This window comes from Anoplopoma fimbria, chromosome 7 (genome assembly GCF_027596085.1).
Source record: "Anoplopoma fimbria isolate UVic2021 breed Golden Eagle Sablefish chromosome 7, Afim_UVic_2022, whole genome shotgun sequence".
NCBI classification, from domain to species: domain Eukaryota; kingdom Metazoa; phylum Chordata; class Actinopteri; order Perciformes; family Anoplopomatidae; genus Anoplopoma; species Anoplopoma fimbria.
Genome location: NC_072455.1, coordinates 13,920,743 through 13,933,865, shown reverse-complemented (window position 1 = coordinate 13,933,865; position 13,123 = coordinate 13,920,743). Strand labels below are relative to the sequence as shown.

The window sequence follows — 13,123 nt, the reverse complement described above, 5'->3', positions numbered from 1 at the left end:
CTACACACACTTACACACACACACATATAGATGTTTATATATGTGCTGTGTGTGTTTTCTATCTATGTTTGGTATATTTATCTGTGATACCAGGTCATGGCAGGATGTATGCTGACATACAAAGCTATAATGTATTAGCGCCCTCGACTCCTTCTATACAATTGCTGATGTCGAGATGACAAATCCTGAGCTGTCTGTCATATAGCTCTGCCTACACTGTACAATTGTACTCTTTATGACGTATATGCTCGATACGCTAAAGACACACAACTTGATTTTGCGTCATCCCTAAATTTCTTCCTTTGCTTCTTCCCCAACATCCGTCTTTCTTAATGAGTTAGCCGCGGGCTTCTTGCTCTCTGTGTGTCTATATGCCTGTTGTGACTTAGTTGACTCTTTCTATCTCCGTACTCATCCCGTCAGATCTGAACAGATGGTCTGTCCCATGCTTATCTATTACATGCACGGCTGCAGCCTGCAACACTTCTTCTGTCCTCATCTCTTCTTCTATCCTTCTATCCACACTTGTCCTCCCCTCCTCCAGCCTGCTTTGCTCCACAGTAGGAATAGATGTGAAACAGGAAGGACAACCAATAACCAGGATATTGATTTATGATCGATGAAATGGTGACATCGAATTTAAATTTAAAAAACACTTTATGTCATACTGTTTTCCACTTTGACTTCCCATTAACAGAAGGCTAATCAAATGTTTGAATAAAAACATTTTTACATAAGTCATACCAGCAGCATCACTAGTAGCTTCAACTCGCATTAATCAGAGCAATCTTGAATACACCTTCTAGGAATTTTGTCTCCACTGCTACCCATTTAAATAGATACAATGTAACAAAACTACAAAGGTGAATATTTTTGCCATGTAAATTAGTATTCCTAATTCCTATGCTTGTAGGTTAATGGGTGAGTCACTTATCTCATTTTAGAATCAAATTAGGCATGTTTCCATCAGCTGATTTGGAGCAAATAAACTCGGCTACGCCAGTTGACGGTAAAGGCTACGCTTTAATAATTACACCAGTAAACAGAATAGAAGTAGAAGTGGAAGTTGCGCACCGGAAACAAAACAAGTTGCCTTTGACATCAAACCCATGTATGATAGATAAATAATTGATAGGGGGCATTTTTCTTCTAGACCACCAGTATTTGTAATGCTCCATGCTGTCTATTTTCCATACAGCTTTTGTAATGCAATATACTTCAAAATGCATATACAAATATATTTATACTGTTACTCAAGACAGAAGGGAGAAACTCTTCTCAAAGAGGGGCAGTGTTGCTATCATTAACGTTGACTGATAACAGGCGGGGGAAGGAGGCAGAGAGAAAGAAGCCTTAATCAGGGTTATTGGAGCCAGAAATAACAAATGAGCCAACACGCCTTAACATAATGAGCCCGAGATTAGGCTGGGAGACAAAACAGGACCAGTCACCTCTACTATGTCAGAGAGAGAAATAAAGAGTGTTACATGAGGAGCGACGATGGGAGGGGGAAAGACGATGAGATGAGTAATATGAGGAGGAGGAGGAGGAGAGAGATTAGGATGGGTTACATATGGAGAGGAGGAAGACACCAAAAGAAAGAGGATTGATGTGTATTCTTTAGTTTTTATGAAAATGTTGTGTGGTAAAGTACACATTTCAAGCAAAACCTGTACAATAACAATCTCCATATGGTTTAATGTGCTTTGGCAATATTCTGCATGCCAAATCTATACTTTAAGAATCAGTCTAATGATAGCATGCTAATTTGCAAATTGGGGCCGACTAACATTGGAAATTATAGTGTTAATGTGCGCCCATGCTGAAATGCAGGGTGTTCAATATAATAAGATAGTATCTTAAAATGCTAACTGCGAGAAACGGGAGCATGCTAAAATGCTATCATGCTAATTGTGAACTGCTAAAGATCAACATTTTTGTTAACGTTTATCAGTCAACACAATATCAACACAGCTTATTCAAAAGACAAATTTGTACCTTCCACATCGGCCTCATAATTGTGCATTGTAAATCATAAACTCAAGCTCAATACAAGTAATGCAGAATCTTTCTTTTGTTAATGCTGCATGTGTTTTTATAGTCAGCGTACCATTAAAGGTCTCCCTACTAAACCAATATAGAACCTTGTGAATTGAATTGGACTCGGGGAGATATGCAGACAGATCTGGGCCAGTCTGTCTGGGTGAGGGGATGGAGGGATGGAGGGATGGAGTGGAGGACGGGGAGGGCGGGGTGGAAAACAATGCTGCCCTGTCGCTGGCGAGGCCTGATCATGGTGTCAGCCTCAGAGGCATTCGCCGATGGAAACCTACTCGTGCAGAAAACAGATTCATGTTCGGCCACCCGTGGGTGGCATTGGCACCAGCAGACATGTGCACGGGCACGCACAAGTTTGCGCACACAGAGGTTGCACATACAAGCACACAAACTGACTCTGTATATTTCCTTCTTTTGCCCTCTCTGCCCGTCTTTGTTTCATTCTCTCTCTCTCTCTCTCTCTCTCTCTCTCTCTCTCTCTCTCTCTCTCTCTCTGTGTCTCTCCTTCTTGCCAGTGTTCCTGTCTGTCTCTTTGGCGGCTCTGTTCTCCCTCCTGGCACGCTGTACCATGTCTTGGCTAGACGAGTGATGTCTCCATTGCAATCGACCAGCGTCTGTTTCACTACACCCCCTAAACCAAATCGTACCTCCACACCATGCTTGTTTTTTACGCCAGGAGGATCACGCGATAGATCAAGTGTGCGTGAGTGACGTCTTACAGCCAATTGTTGTCTAGACGGGGGGGGGGGGGGGGGTTAGCCAATAGTGGGTTGTATTCACTCAATCAAACAGTACAGCAGTGGTCGTTGCAGACACACCTAGTGTAGATCTGCACTCTACTTAGTGCACCTTTTGTAGTTAAAGCTTTGTCCTTTTTAAGCTGCCAGATTTTTCCCACAGTCTAGTGGACTGTCTGCCTCCACCCTGGCCCAATGTGTGATTTAAGAGGTGAGGTTGGAGCTGGAGATTGTGGGATGACTTCCAGGCTAGGTGGTTTGGTTTTGAAGAGAGGGAGAGGGTGGGTGGTGACCTTGGGTGGGGAGTTTGGACAGATAGCCATGGTGCAGTAAGAGGACAGGAAAAGGAGTGAGAGAGAGATAATTACGTTATTTAGCAGCTCAGGAAACTGCAATAGGGTAGTGATAGGTGATTGAGTGTGTGTGTGTGTGTGCGCGTAAGGGAAATCCTGCAGGGTTTCCTTCTTTGGTTCCCTGCTAGGCCAGCAGAAACGGGGGAGAGAGAGAGAGAGAGAGACCTGTGTCAGGTCTGCCTGCAATCACAGAATTCAACTTTCATTTAACATTTGCCTTCTCAGGGGAATGGTTGCTGCTCAGCGGGCTGAGGCACTGTTGCTCTGCTGTCATCACAGTTCAATTCAAACCTTGGACAGCGGTAACCACTTACAATTTGTCCGAGTCGAAGTGATCACTATAAGTGAAGGATTATAACTGATGTTTTCTCATGCAGCTTACCATCTGATTTACATTAGCATTTTTTAGCAGCGTAATCATTCTCCAAACCATCCATGAGCTTTGACTTTCCATTTTAAGGTCACAATTAGATTATTTCTTTTTCAGCACTGTTATTTACATTTTCAAATTCTGATTGCTGCATGGTACAGTAATGGATTTTTTTTTTTTTTTTATCTACCATGCTTGCTCAATTTGGTCAAATTTAAATAATTAGTTTTATACGTAACAACAATCATTTTGCTCAACAGTCAACAGGGACAAAAACAACAAAAGAGAAGGTCCACTAGATGACTGGAGGGTGCTTTACATCAACATCAGAGTTGATGAGAAACACTCTAATGCCTTCTGCCTTCTCCCTCACCAAGGAAATGCTTGGGGCAAGGCTTTTTTTTTTTTTTTTTTTTTTAGGTCTTTGATAGGCTCTCTGTTACTGCTACGGGGCCGGTGTATGCAGATGTACGGCGCCACTTTGCCGGAGCTCCTCACTCACCTGGTGAGCGGCATGGATGGAGGCGCTAAGACTGTTGAGGATCGACAGAGTTTCACTATATGGGGGCATAACCGGACAAAATATTCTCTTTCTCTATCTTAGTTTAACATGTTAGCGTGCAGCCTCTGCTAATTAGCACAAAACACAAATTAAAGTGAGGCTGATGTGTATATCATGGTTGCGCTGGAGGAAAAGTCATGTGTACACTGGGCATGTGACTCACAGAGCAGATATGTATGCTGTAGCAGACAAAAAAATAATAATTTCACTTGGAATTTAAGTGGAAACAGATGTTTTTAACTCTCCCCTAGTGTTTCCAAGTGGTATTATTGTTGGCATTCCGCTGTTTGCCATTTCTGCTTCAGTGGATAGTCATTTATACAACTTCAATAGATACTCTTTGGTAACTGGGGTTAGCCATCAATATCTATTTTGGAAAACAGAAGCGCTTTTCTCTTCCTGTTTTAGTTATTTTTTGGCTGATGCACTTCCTTTGTGCCATAAATTGAGGTGGTACCCGGTGGCAGACAGATATAGTCTAGTGATAGACTATATCTGGAGTGAAAGCGAGACTTATAGGCAGTACTTGAAGTGCCAGTACTCTACTTATTCATCAGCAATAATTATGGCATTCTGAATTTCTACATTTCTCTGGGTTTAGGGTTCCTCCCTAAAGAAAATTTGAAGGCCTTTGTCTTAATACTATGCAATTTCACATCATTTTAGACCATTGTTATAACGCCCAAAAAGCCTAGAAAGAAAACTTGTTATGGATAAATAATAACACATTAATTTAATTTTATTTTATTTACTTTTATTCTTCTTAAAATGTTTTCCCTGTCAAATCATATTCAGTAAATCAAAAGAGCAGATTAAGAGAACTTTCAAATAATATTTCTATAATTATTAATAAATTAAAAGGTTATGAATAAAAGTTCACCAATCATTTTACAAAGAGGACTTGAACATTGTACCGATAAATAACAGCTGCCTCTTCTCAACCCCCTCCTCCGTGCCTTGCGTCGCTTCGTCCAGATTCTCCACATTGTTTTTATGTTCATATAGGATATTGGGCACGGTGCAAAATTGCTGTGGCTGTGCCATACATTGTGAACGCCCAGAAAAACCTGATATGGAGAGATAGATAGGAGTACAGGCGGCTTGTGAAAGCATCGGTGCACAAAACAAAATTGCATTATGCCAAAAAAAGTCAAATGTAGAGTTGGTGAGTATCCGCCCACTTCAAGCACTCTTTAAAGGGAACCAATCTAAATGTTGATGGTATTATTTTTCTATAGCCATTTCCTTGTCAACATTTACTTCATAATGATAAGTCTAATACTAATGTGTGCTTAACCTCCAAATAAAGTGCTTCAGAAAATCTGACCAAACTGTCGGCTTGTTTACAACCTGTCTGATCTGACTGCTAGTTCCTTGCTGGGTTAGACTTGATTGTGTACTGTACATGCAGTGTATGTGATAGATTGTGTTCTTGTGACTGACCGATGCGTTTTAACAGACGTATGGACGATGTGACTGCAGTGATGCAAGATGACTCAGACAGTGTCACGCCATCTATACGTCCTTGTCATAGCAAAAAGCACAGCACTGACAACCCCCGCTTAGTTTGTCTCTTTAAGCCAACATCACATCGGAGAAGGTTGGGTGGGGACGGACAAGTAGGAGGGTGGAGTTGTGGAGTTCGGGGGCACCACGGCTCTGGCCAGGCCCGGCTCACTCTGGCCTGGCACGGTACGACAGAAGTGACGGAGAGAATGAGGTAGAAGGGGGAGGAAGAGACTTTGTATAGCAGACATCGAGCGGGGGGATCGGAGTGACAGAGGGGGAGGAGAAACAGGAGGGAGGAAGGAGAGCAAAGGGGAGGGTTTAGGGAAATAGATTTGAGAGAGAGAGAAGAAGAGTGTGTGTGTGTGTGTGTGTGTGTGTGTGTGTGTGTGTGTGTGTGTGTGTGTGTGTGTGTGTGTGTGTGTGTGTGTGTGTGTGTGTGAGAGAAAAGAAAGATAGAGAATAAGAGAGGGAGGGGTAAACAGAGAGAGCATGTGAAGCACGTTGCCAGTGTTCGCTCGGTAATGCACTGTGAACAGGGACAAGCAAGAGAGCGAGTCTCACACACACACACACACACACACACACACACACACATGCATGCATGCTGCCTCTGTCACACACACTCACACCTTCACACTGTGTCGCTCCTTCGTACACACACATATACACTCTCCCTCACACGTGTGCGCTGAGGCAAAGAGGTGCCTTGTGCGGGGGATACACACTTTTACCCCCCCGTCTCTCTCGCACACACACATGGACACACACCGTGCAGCCGGACTCAACGGAACCAGACCGGACTACTGTCACCCACCGGTGGAGACTCTCGCATGAGAAGCGGCGCTACAGCACCTACCGTAAGGCTACCTGCCAGCCCCCTCCCCTTATCCCCATTAACCTCATCTGCTCTCTCTCCGTTTCTCTCTGTCTCACCTCCATTCATTCATCCCTCGTTCTCCCAGCTGCGAGGCGGCGTGTGCGTGGCTGAAGGACACATAGCGGTGCGCTCAGCTGTGGTGTGGCGCGCTTCTGAGAGAGTTGGAGAGCCCGATGCGATAGGGGGGATAGATAGACTCACTGCACTCCCTCCCTCCCTCCCTCCCTCTCCCCTCGCTCCTTCTGTGTCCCTGTCTGTCTCTCGATCCCCGCACTCTGTCGTTGATGAATGTCACCTCTATCTCTGGGAAATGCTGGATTTATCAAGCCCCCTGCCTTTTCCCCCTTCTTCTCTCAGGGTGTGGGTGAACGAGGGTGACGCCAGGAGAGCTTGAAAGACAGCGAGGGAACAAGACGCACTCAGTCCAGCAGCATCCATCCGCACCCCTTCATCCTCGTCCCAGCTTGCGGAGCTGATACCTCAGGTCGGACAGTCTCTACTTCTACTACTTCTCTTGCTCTGACATTGTTTCGGATGGAGACATTTCACAGGTGAGGGACAGAGAGAAAAGGAGCAGTGTCACTCCTCTTAATTTGGACAGTTGACATTCAGGCGTTTTTCGTCCTACTGAAAAGGTTCAGGCGTCTGATCTGCAGGATTTGGCGGGTTAAGAGGACTGTGATTCCTTTTTTTTTTTTTTTTTTTTTTTTTTTTTGGGGGGGGGGTCTTTTTCATCATGCATCAGATGGTTCTGTGGATGGATCTTTTTGGATAAGGTTGAGTTGAACTTCACTGGAGCTCTAGGAGGAGGGTAAGGGTACACTCAGACTGGGACAGAGGCACCAAGGCACATTGCTGGGCTGCAATGCACTGGTTTTTGGGTGGATAACAACATGACTTGTTCCAATAGAGGAACAGTGACGTATGAAGGCTTCATCTGAAACTCACGCGCTACCAGAAATCAAACAACTAGAAGGACGTTTTAAAGGCAAACGCTCATCAATCCAAACCTCAGCGAGCACCACTTTCCTGTTTTGGGTGGGCCTTTGAGGGATCCACCCTTATTTCCTCCATCACTTTTTCTTCCCTTCTCCCAGCTGTTTCAGTCCATCCTCAGAAGCCCCCTCCTCCACTCTGCACCCCTCCATCAGCGGTGCTCCGTCGCCCTGGGTGAGCGGGCAGGGGGGTGGCCCACGGTACCCCCCGACACCTGGGCGCCACCGAGCCGCCAGAGGCTGGTGAGGCGGCGGCAGGGTCAGCGCTGGGAAGATGGCCGCTCTCGCCAGCTCCCTAATTCGCCAGCGCAGGGAGGTCAAGGACCCCCAGGCAAACCGGCAGATTGCCAGCAAGCGCAAGCCCTGCCCAAAGAGCAACAAGTCGCTCTGCCAGAAGCAAATCCTCATATTAATATCAAAGGTTCGACTATGTGGCAGTCGAGGGAGAAAAATGGAAAAAAGACCAGGTGAGTTCCCCCCGGCCTTCCTATCAAACTCCCCTGTTTTCCAGTTTCTTCCTATTTCCTACACCTTGCTCATCTTCTCTTCGTCTTTGCTCCATTTTCTGCTTGTACTGGGTAACTGGATTTTGATGGTTGACTTGCCAGACTACAGATTAATCCTCAACTGTAAAGCCTCAATAGAGAACATCCCCAGCCTGTAATTTCTAGTGCAGGACTTAATCAGAATCTGGGAAACATCCCAGCACATCTTCCTGGTAGCTGTACACAACATGTCCTGTATGTATGGTTGAACAGGAAATGGACAGAGTCAAATCCAGATTAATACACACAGATTTGCACCACTGACCAGAGGCATAACCTAGGCCTGTGATGTGACCGTTGTGATGGCTCTGTTGAGGCGCATGTCAACACGTCCCATCAAACGCTGGTAATCTGCAAGCACAAGCTAGCAGGCAAGCTCATACATACGGTGATTTACTGTGATATAAAAATGTCAAGAGGCACCTCATTTGCAATTCTGGGGGCCATTTCTCTCTTTGTGCTTCCCTCAAGGCAAGTGAAACACAGAGCGGGCTAATTTGTCTTGGGTGTTTGCATGTTAAATGTAATTGCAAAATTATTCATTGAAGCTAAATGAGACACTGACACTTTATTTGTGTGACGTAGTGCGGCTGTGCTACATATGGTGATAGTTATTGACATCACGAGTCATGGATAAATTGAAATATAATGATGGCAAAATGTTGATGCCTTGTGTTTTTTCAGAGGTTCTCTTATCTTTGTGAAACCTGGTTGGATATATGTGGAAATAATATTTACAAATTAAGATAAGGAGAGGCAGGACTGAAGAGTAAAATCATTCTCACACGAATGGACCTTTTGTCCACGAACAAAATGCACTTTAGTAGGTCACACCACTTCTGTGCCGGGGTTTGATTTTATATGAGCAATATTAGTATTATATACTTTAATCATTTGTCTTACACCTCAATAGAGTCAATGATTGAACAGTAAATAATGAGTCGAGTATTGTCCTATTTTCTTTTTAGGAAGTCGTATTTCGTTTTCTGCTTTAGTTTTTTCATTTAAAAAAAAAAAAAAAAAAGGTGTATTCTCTTGTTTTTTTTTTCTTTTTAGGAAGTTATATATACTTTTTCCTCCTCTTTAGGAAGTATTCTTTCTCATATTTTTTGCTTTTTGGATTGAAAAAATATTCCAGTTTATTCCGCTGTCTACTTTCTAATTATTGAGGTATTTTACATAGATCTTGGATCACTCTATACGTGTCTGTATCTTTATTCATGCGTTGTCTGAATGCGCTAACCCTTGCCTCAGTGGTCTGCATGTGTTTGCTTTCCCTCAACTACCTCCCTTCACTTCAATGCGCAGTGTGTATGTGTATGTGTGTGTGTGTCCTTGTTCGCCCCGTGCAAGTGTGCTTGTGTGTTCTGTGATATTTATTACCTCGGTGTGCCAAGTTCATCATGGTAATTACGTGGGGAACCTCTAGCGTGGGAAGCAACATCTGCCATAGAGGCGGCTGCTCTCTATATTGTAATTACAGTAGTAAAGTACCCTGGACAGGTCGTGGCAATGCCAGCTCTTTGGGAAAAGGCCACACGTGAGCCAAGCCCATTGTGTGAAACCATTTCTTGCCCAAATGGCTTCAGTGCTTCTCTCACTCTGATGGATTTATTATGGTAATCGTGGCTACTGTGGTTAGAGACGCATTACCAGCTTCACCAATTCAGGTTTGTGATTTACAGGGGGTCTGTGTTAAGTACCATGTGTGGCAGTGTGTGTCATCATCATTCTCTACGTGTGTGTGTGTGTGTGTGTGTGTGTGTGTGTGTGTGTGTGTGTGTGTGTGTGTGTGTGTGTGTGTGTGTGTGTGTGTGTGTGTGTGTGTGTGTGTGTGTCAGCATAGGAAGGACACTACCCCTAGCAGGGCTGTCACGGTGGAGGAGTTCTCCTGCGGTGTTAATGATTGGCTCAACAGTGCGATATGCAGTATTATTTAAATTTCAAATTACTTAATTTACTCTGATGTTAGTGCTATACAAATAGGCTTTATTGTGGGGCTAATATTAGGTAAAAATAATGCTTTTTTAGATGAAAAACATGACGGTTTTAAAACTAGTAAAATACCTGTTTATTGTTAAATGCAGAGGGTTGCTCTGGTTGCAGAAGAAGTAAAAATGTCGTATACAAGAGTGCTTGCTCTGTATGGAGGGAAGGCTGAGCAACGTAGGGAGAGAGGAAAGACCCGCTGGTGATTGGTCTCTGTGGTAATTGTCCCGCCCCTCCTCCATTGTCTTTGGACGGCTGGGGAACTTTTTTCATGTCACGAAGTCTAGAAAAAAAAAGACCAAAATGCGAGGTGCTCAACGCCTCGTGGTGCTGCTGGTGTTTGTAGCATAGTGTAAAAAGTGCAAACACAGCTGTTGTGGCGGCTGCTTGCGTTCGCCTGCAGTTGGCTCGTCAATTGCGCCGTATTGCAATATCGAAGTTATTGCGACAGCCCTAACCCCTGGCCATGAGTGTGTGTGTGTGTGTGTGTAACTGGTGTATGTGAGTGTGTATTCTCATCATATGTGTTTTTTCCCTCCTTCTCCGAGATTCAGCCCGAGGCCACAGTTGACCCCTGGCCAGGAATAAACGACTAGAATATTCCTGAGCCGTAGCCTCCTCCTCCTCCGCCTCTTCCTCCTCCTCTTCCTCACCCTGGCAGCACTTCAGAGCATCCTGCATACAGCTTGCATTCACTTTGCCTCCAACTGGCTTCTATTGTTTTTACTGGCATCATTTAGCTGCTATTGGCTTGTTCTGCATCTGTTTGCTTATAGTCTCTTGCATTGTCTTATTTCGGTTGGTTCCCATTGTTTTCCGATGGCTTCCATCGTCAAACTGGCTTCATTCAACAGTGGTTACCTTCTCTATTGGTTTCTGTTGACTTTTATCAAGCAGAGAATCACAATTTTCATTTCTCATAGACACAAACTTAAAAATAAAGCGCAGATAAAATTCTGACAAGTGCCTCAGGCTTTAAGATGAATCCACCTATATTTCACCACAGACAACTGATAACAGTGTGACATATTACATCATTACTGCTTGTACAGTCTTATAGTTATAAGTTATAACACGTGATGAACACCACATTTTATACTGTGAAACACTGGGACAGCGTGTCAGTATTATGGTCATTAATGGTCATTCTTATGTTTGAATCTAGCTTGAATGTCAAATGACATCAATGACAACATACGCAGTCACGCCCAAGTCAGTATTTGTTTGTTACAGTTCCCAGGCAGGCAGAGAAACACTCAAAGTGCAAAGCAGCACCAAAGCAATATGATCACTGTCGGGTGAAGTGTCACCAGAAGCCCAATGATGTACCTTTCTGGGTCAGTGGTGTAACATTAGACACGAACCAGTTGTAATATAACCTGTCCTGTGGCTTTGTTGTTTTTCCATTGTGGTTGTTTACTTACAAAACTGGCCTCCACATATGAGAGTAGAGTTATCTTCAAGTGTTTTCTTTTCTTTTTAGATTGTGGCTGTCAGTAATGAACACAAGTTGTTTCTGTGGTTTATTCATTTGAAGGTAGTTGATGGAAAGAAATACGAAGATTCACATTTCAATTTGCTTGTTTTTTAGAATTATTTGTCTAACATTTAAACGGAAATAATATGACTGTAACTATAAGATGAAATACTGAATTTTCATTTTTTTCTGTCTGTTTTGTTTGGTTCTATTCTTTCCAGACTTCCCCACGTATTTCACCTCATTGTAGTCCCAATGTGGTCCCCTATTTGGAGTCCAGCATGTTGTGACACTATCCACAGTTCAACTAATGGCACCTGAAATACGCAGTGTTTCTGTGTGTAAGTCGATGTTATCACGCATCGATCAGTCTTCTTGTGCGTCACTGCATGTCGACCGGATGGTTCAGGTTCCCTTCCCTTTGTACTGCAGAAGGCCATGTGAGGCTATGGTAGGAGTGGAGGAGTTGTACTTAAGATCAAATACTGTGTGTGTGTGTGTGTGTGTGTGTGTGTGTGTGTGTGTGTGTGTGTGTGTGTGTGTGTGTGTGTGTGTGTGTGTGTGTGTGTGTGTGTGTGTGTGTGTGTGTGTGTGTGTGTGTGTGTGTGTGTGTGTGTGTGTGTGTGTTTGTCCTGAAACATGTATAACCTTCTTCTTTGTGACGAATGGTGAGGAGTGACGTGTGTTTGTGTGTCCCGGGCCTAACCCCTAACACCCCACGCCCCTCTTACCTCCTCTCTTATACTGTTGTCCCCCATCTCTTCCCACTCTGTCAACCCCTCACCTCTACACACACACACACACACACACACACACACACACACACACGCACACGCACCCTCTAACCCTCACCTAACCCATACTAATGATGCCCCAGCACTACAGCCCACTCAGCTTATAACAAGGTCAGCTTGCCCTGCACAAACACACACACACACACACACACACACACACACACACACACACACACACACACACACACACACACACACACACACACACACACACACACACACACACACACTCAAGAGCAAACTAGCCTTAGTAGACACACACATTTTCAGGTGCAGATATACACAAGTATCTATAATTACATACACTTGCATCAACATAAAAACACGCCTACACACAGTCAGACAGACTAATAAATCAACACAAACAACGACAAATGATGAGACTTGATCATTTAAGTAGTGAGTGTGGGAGAGAGATAATTTCGCCCCGGCTTTTTGCGCGTGTGTGTATTTTTATGTGTGATGGGCGTGTGCGTTCTGCGCTGATATGATCTAATGAGCATGTTAATCCGCCTATTGGATATCAAAGAGAAAACCAAAATAGCTTTTGCCGTCCTCTGACTGCCTGCTGGAGCTGACTGTGGAAGCCCTCCTCTCTTCTGTTAACAGGACAGAATAACACTTGGAGTTGTAACTGCTGCACGGGGCCAAGTTCATCCAGCCACTGCAAATTGGTTTGTGTGAGTGTGTGTGTTAGTGTGTGTGTGTGTGAGTGTGTGTTTGTGTTGGTTTTAAGAGTGGGAAAATACATGCACGTTTGGGTTAGAGACAAACCACAAATGACAGTGTTTGGCACACACACCTCAGCCAGACTCTGTGTATGCGCTTGTGTGTGTATGTGTGTGTGTGTGTGTGAG

General features: G+C 44.1%; 1 protein-coding gene across 1 annotated transcript in view; it reads left to right on the top strand.

Annotated features, from left to right (window-relative positions):
• Positions 1–7,735: 7,735 nt before the first annotated feature.
• Positions 7,736–13,123, top strand: part of fgf11a (fibroblast growth factor 11a) — a 79,552-nt gene continuing 74,164 nt past the window's right edge. The window contains exon 1 of the mRNA XM_054601445.1: positions 7,736–7,928. Within this exon, the coding sequence (XP_054457420.1) occupies positions 7,736–7,928 (193 nt within the window). The remainder of the gene's footprint in view (positions 7,929–13,123) is intronic.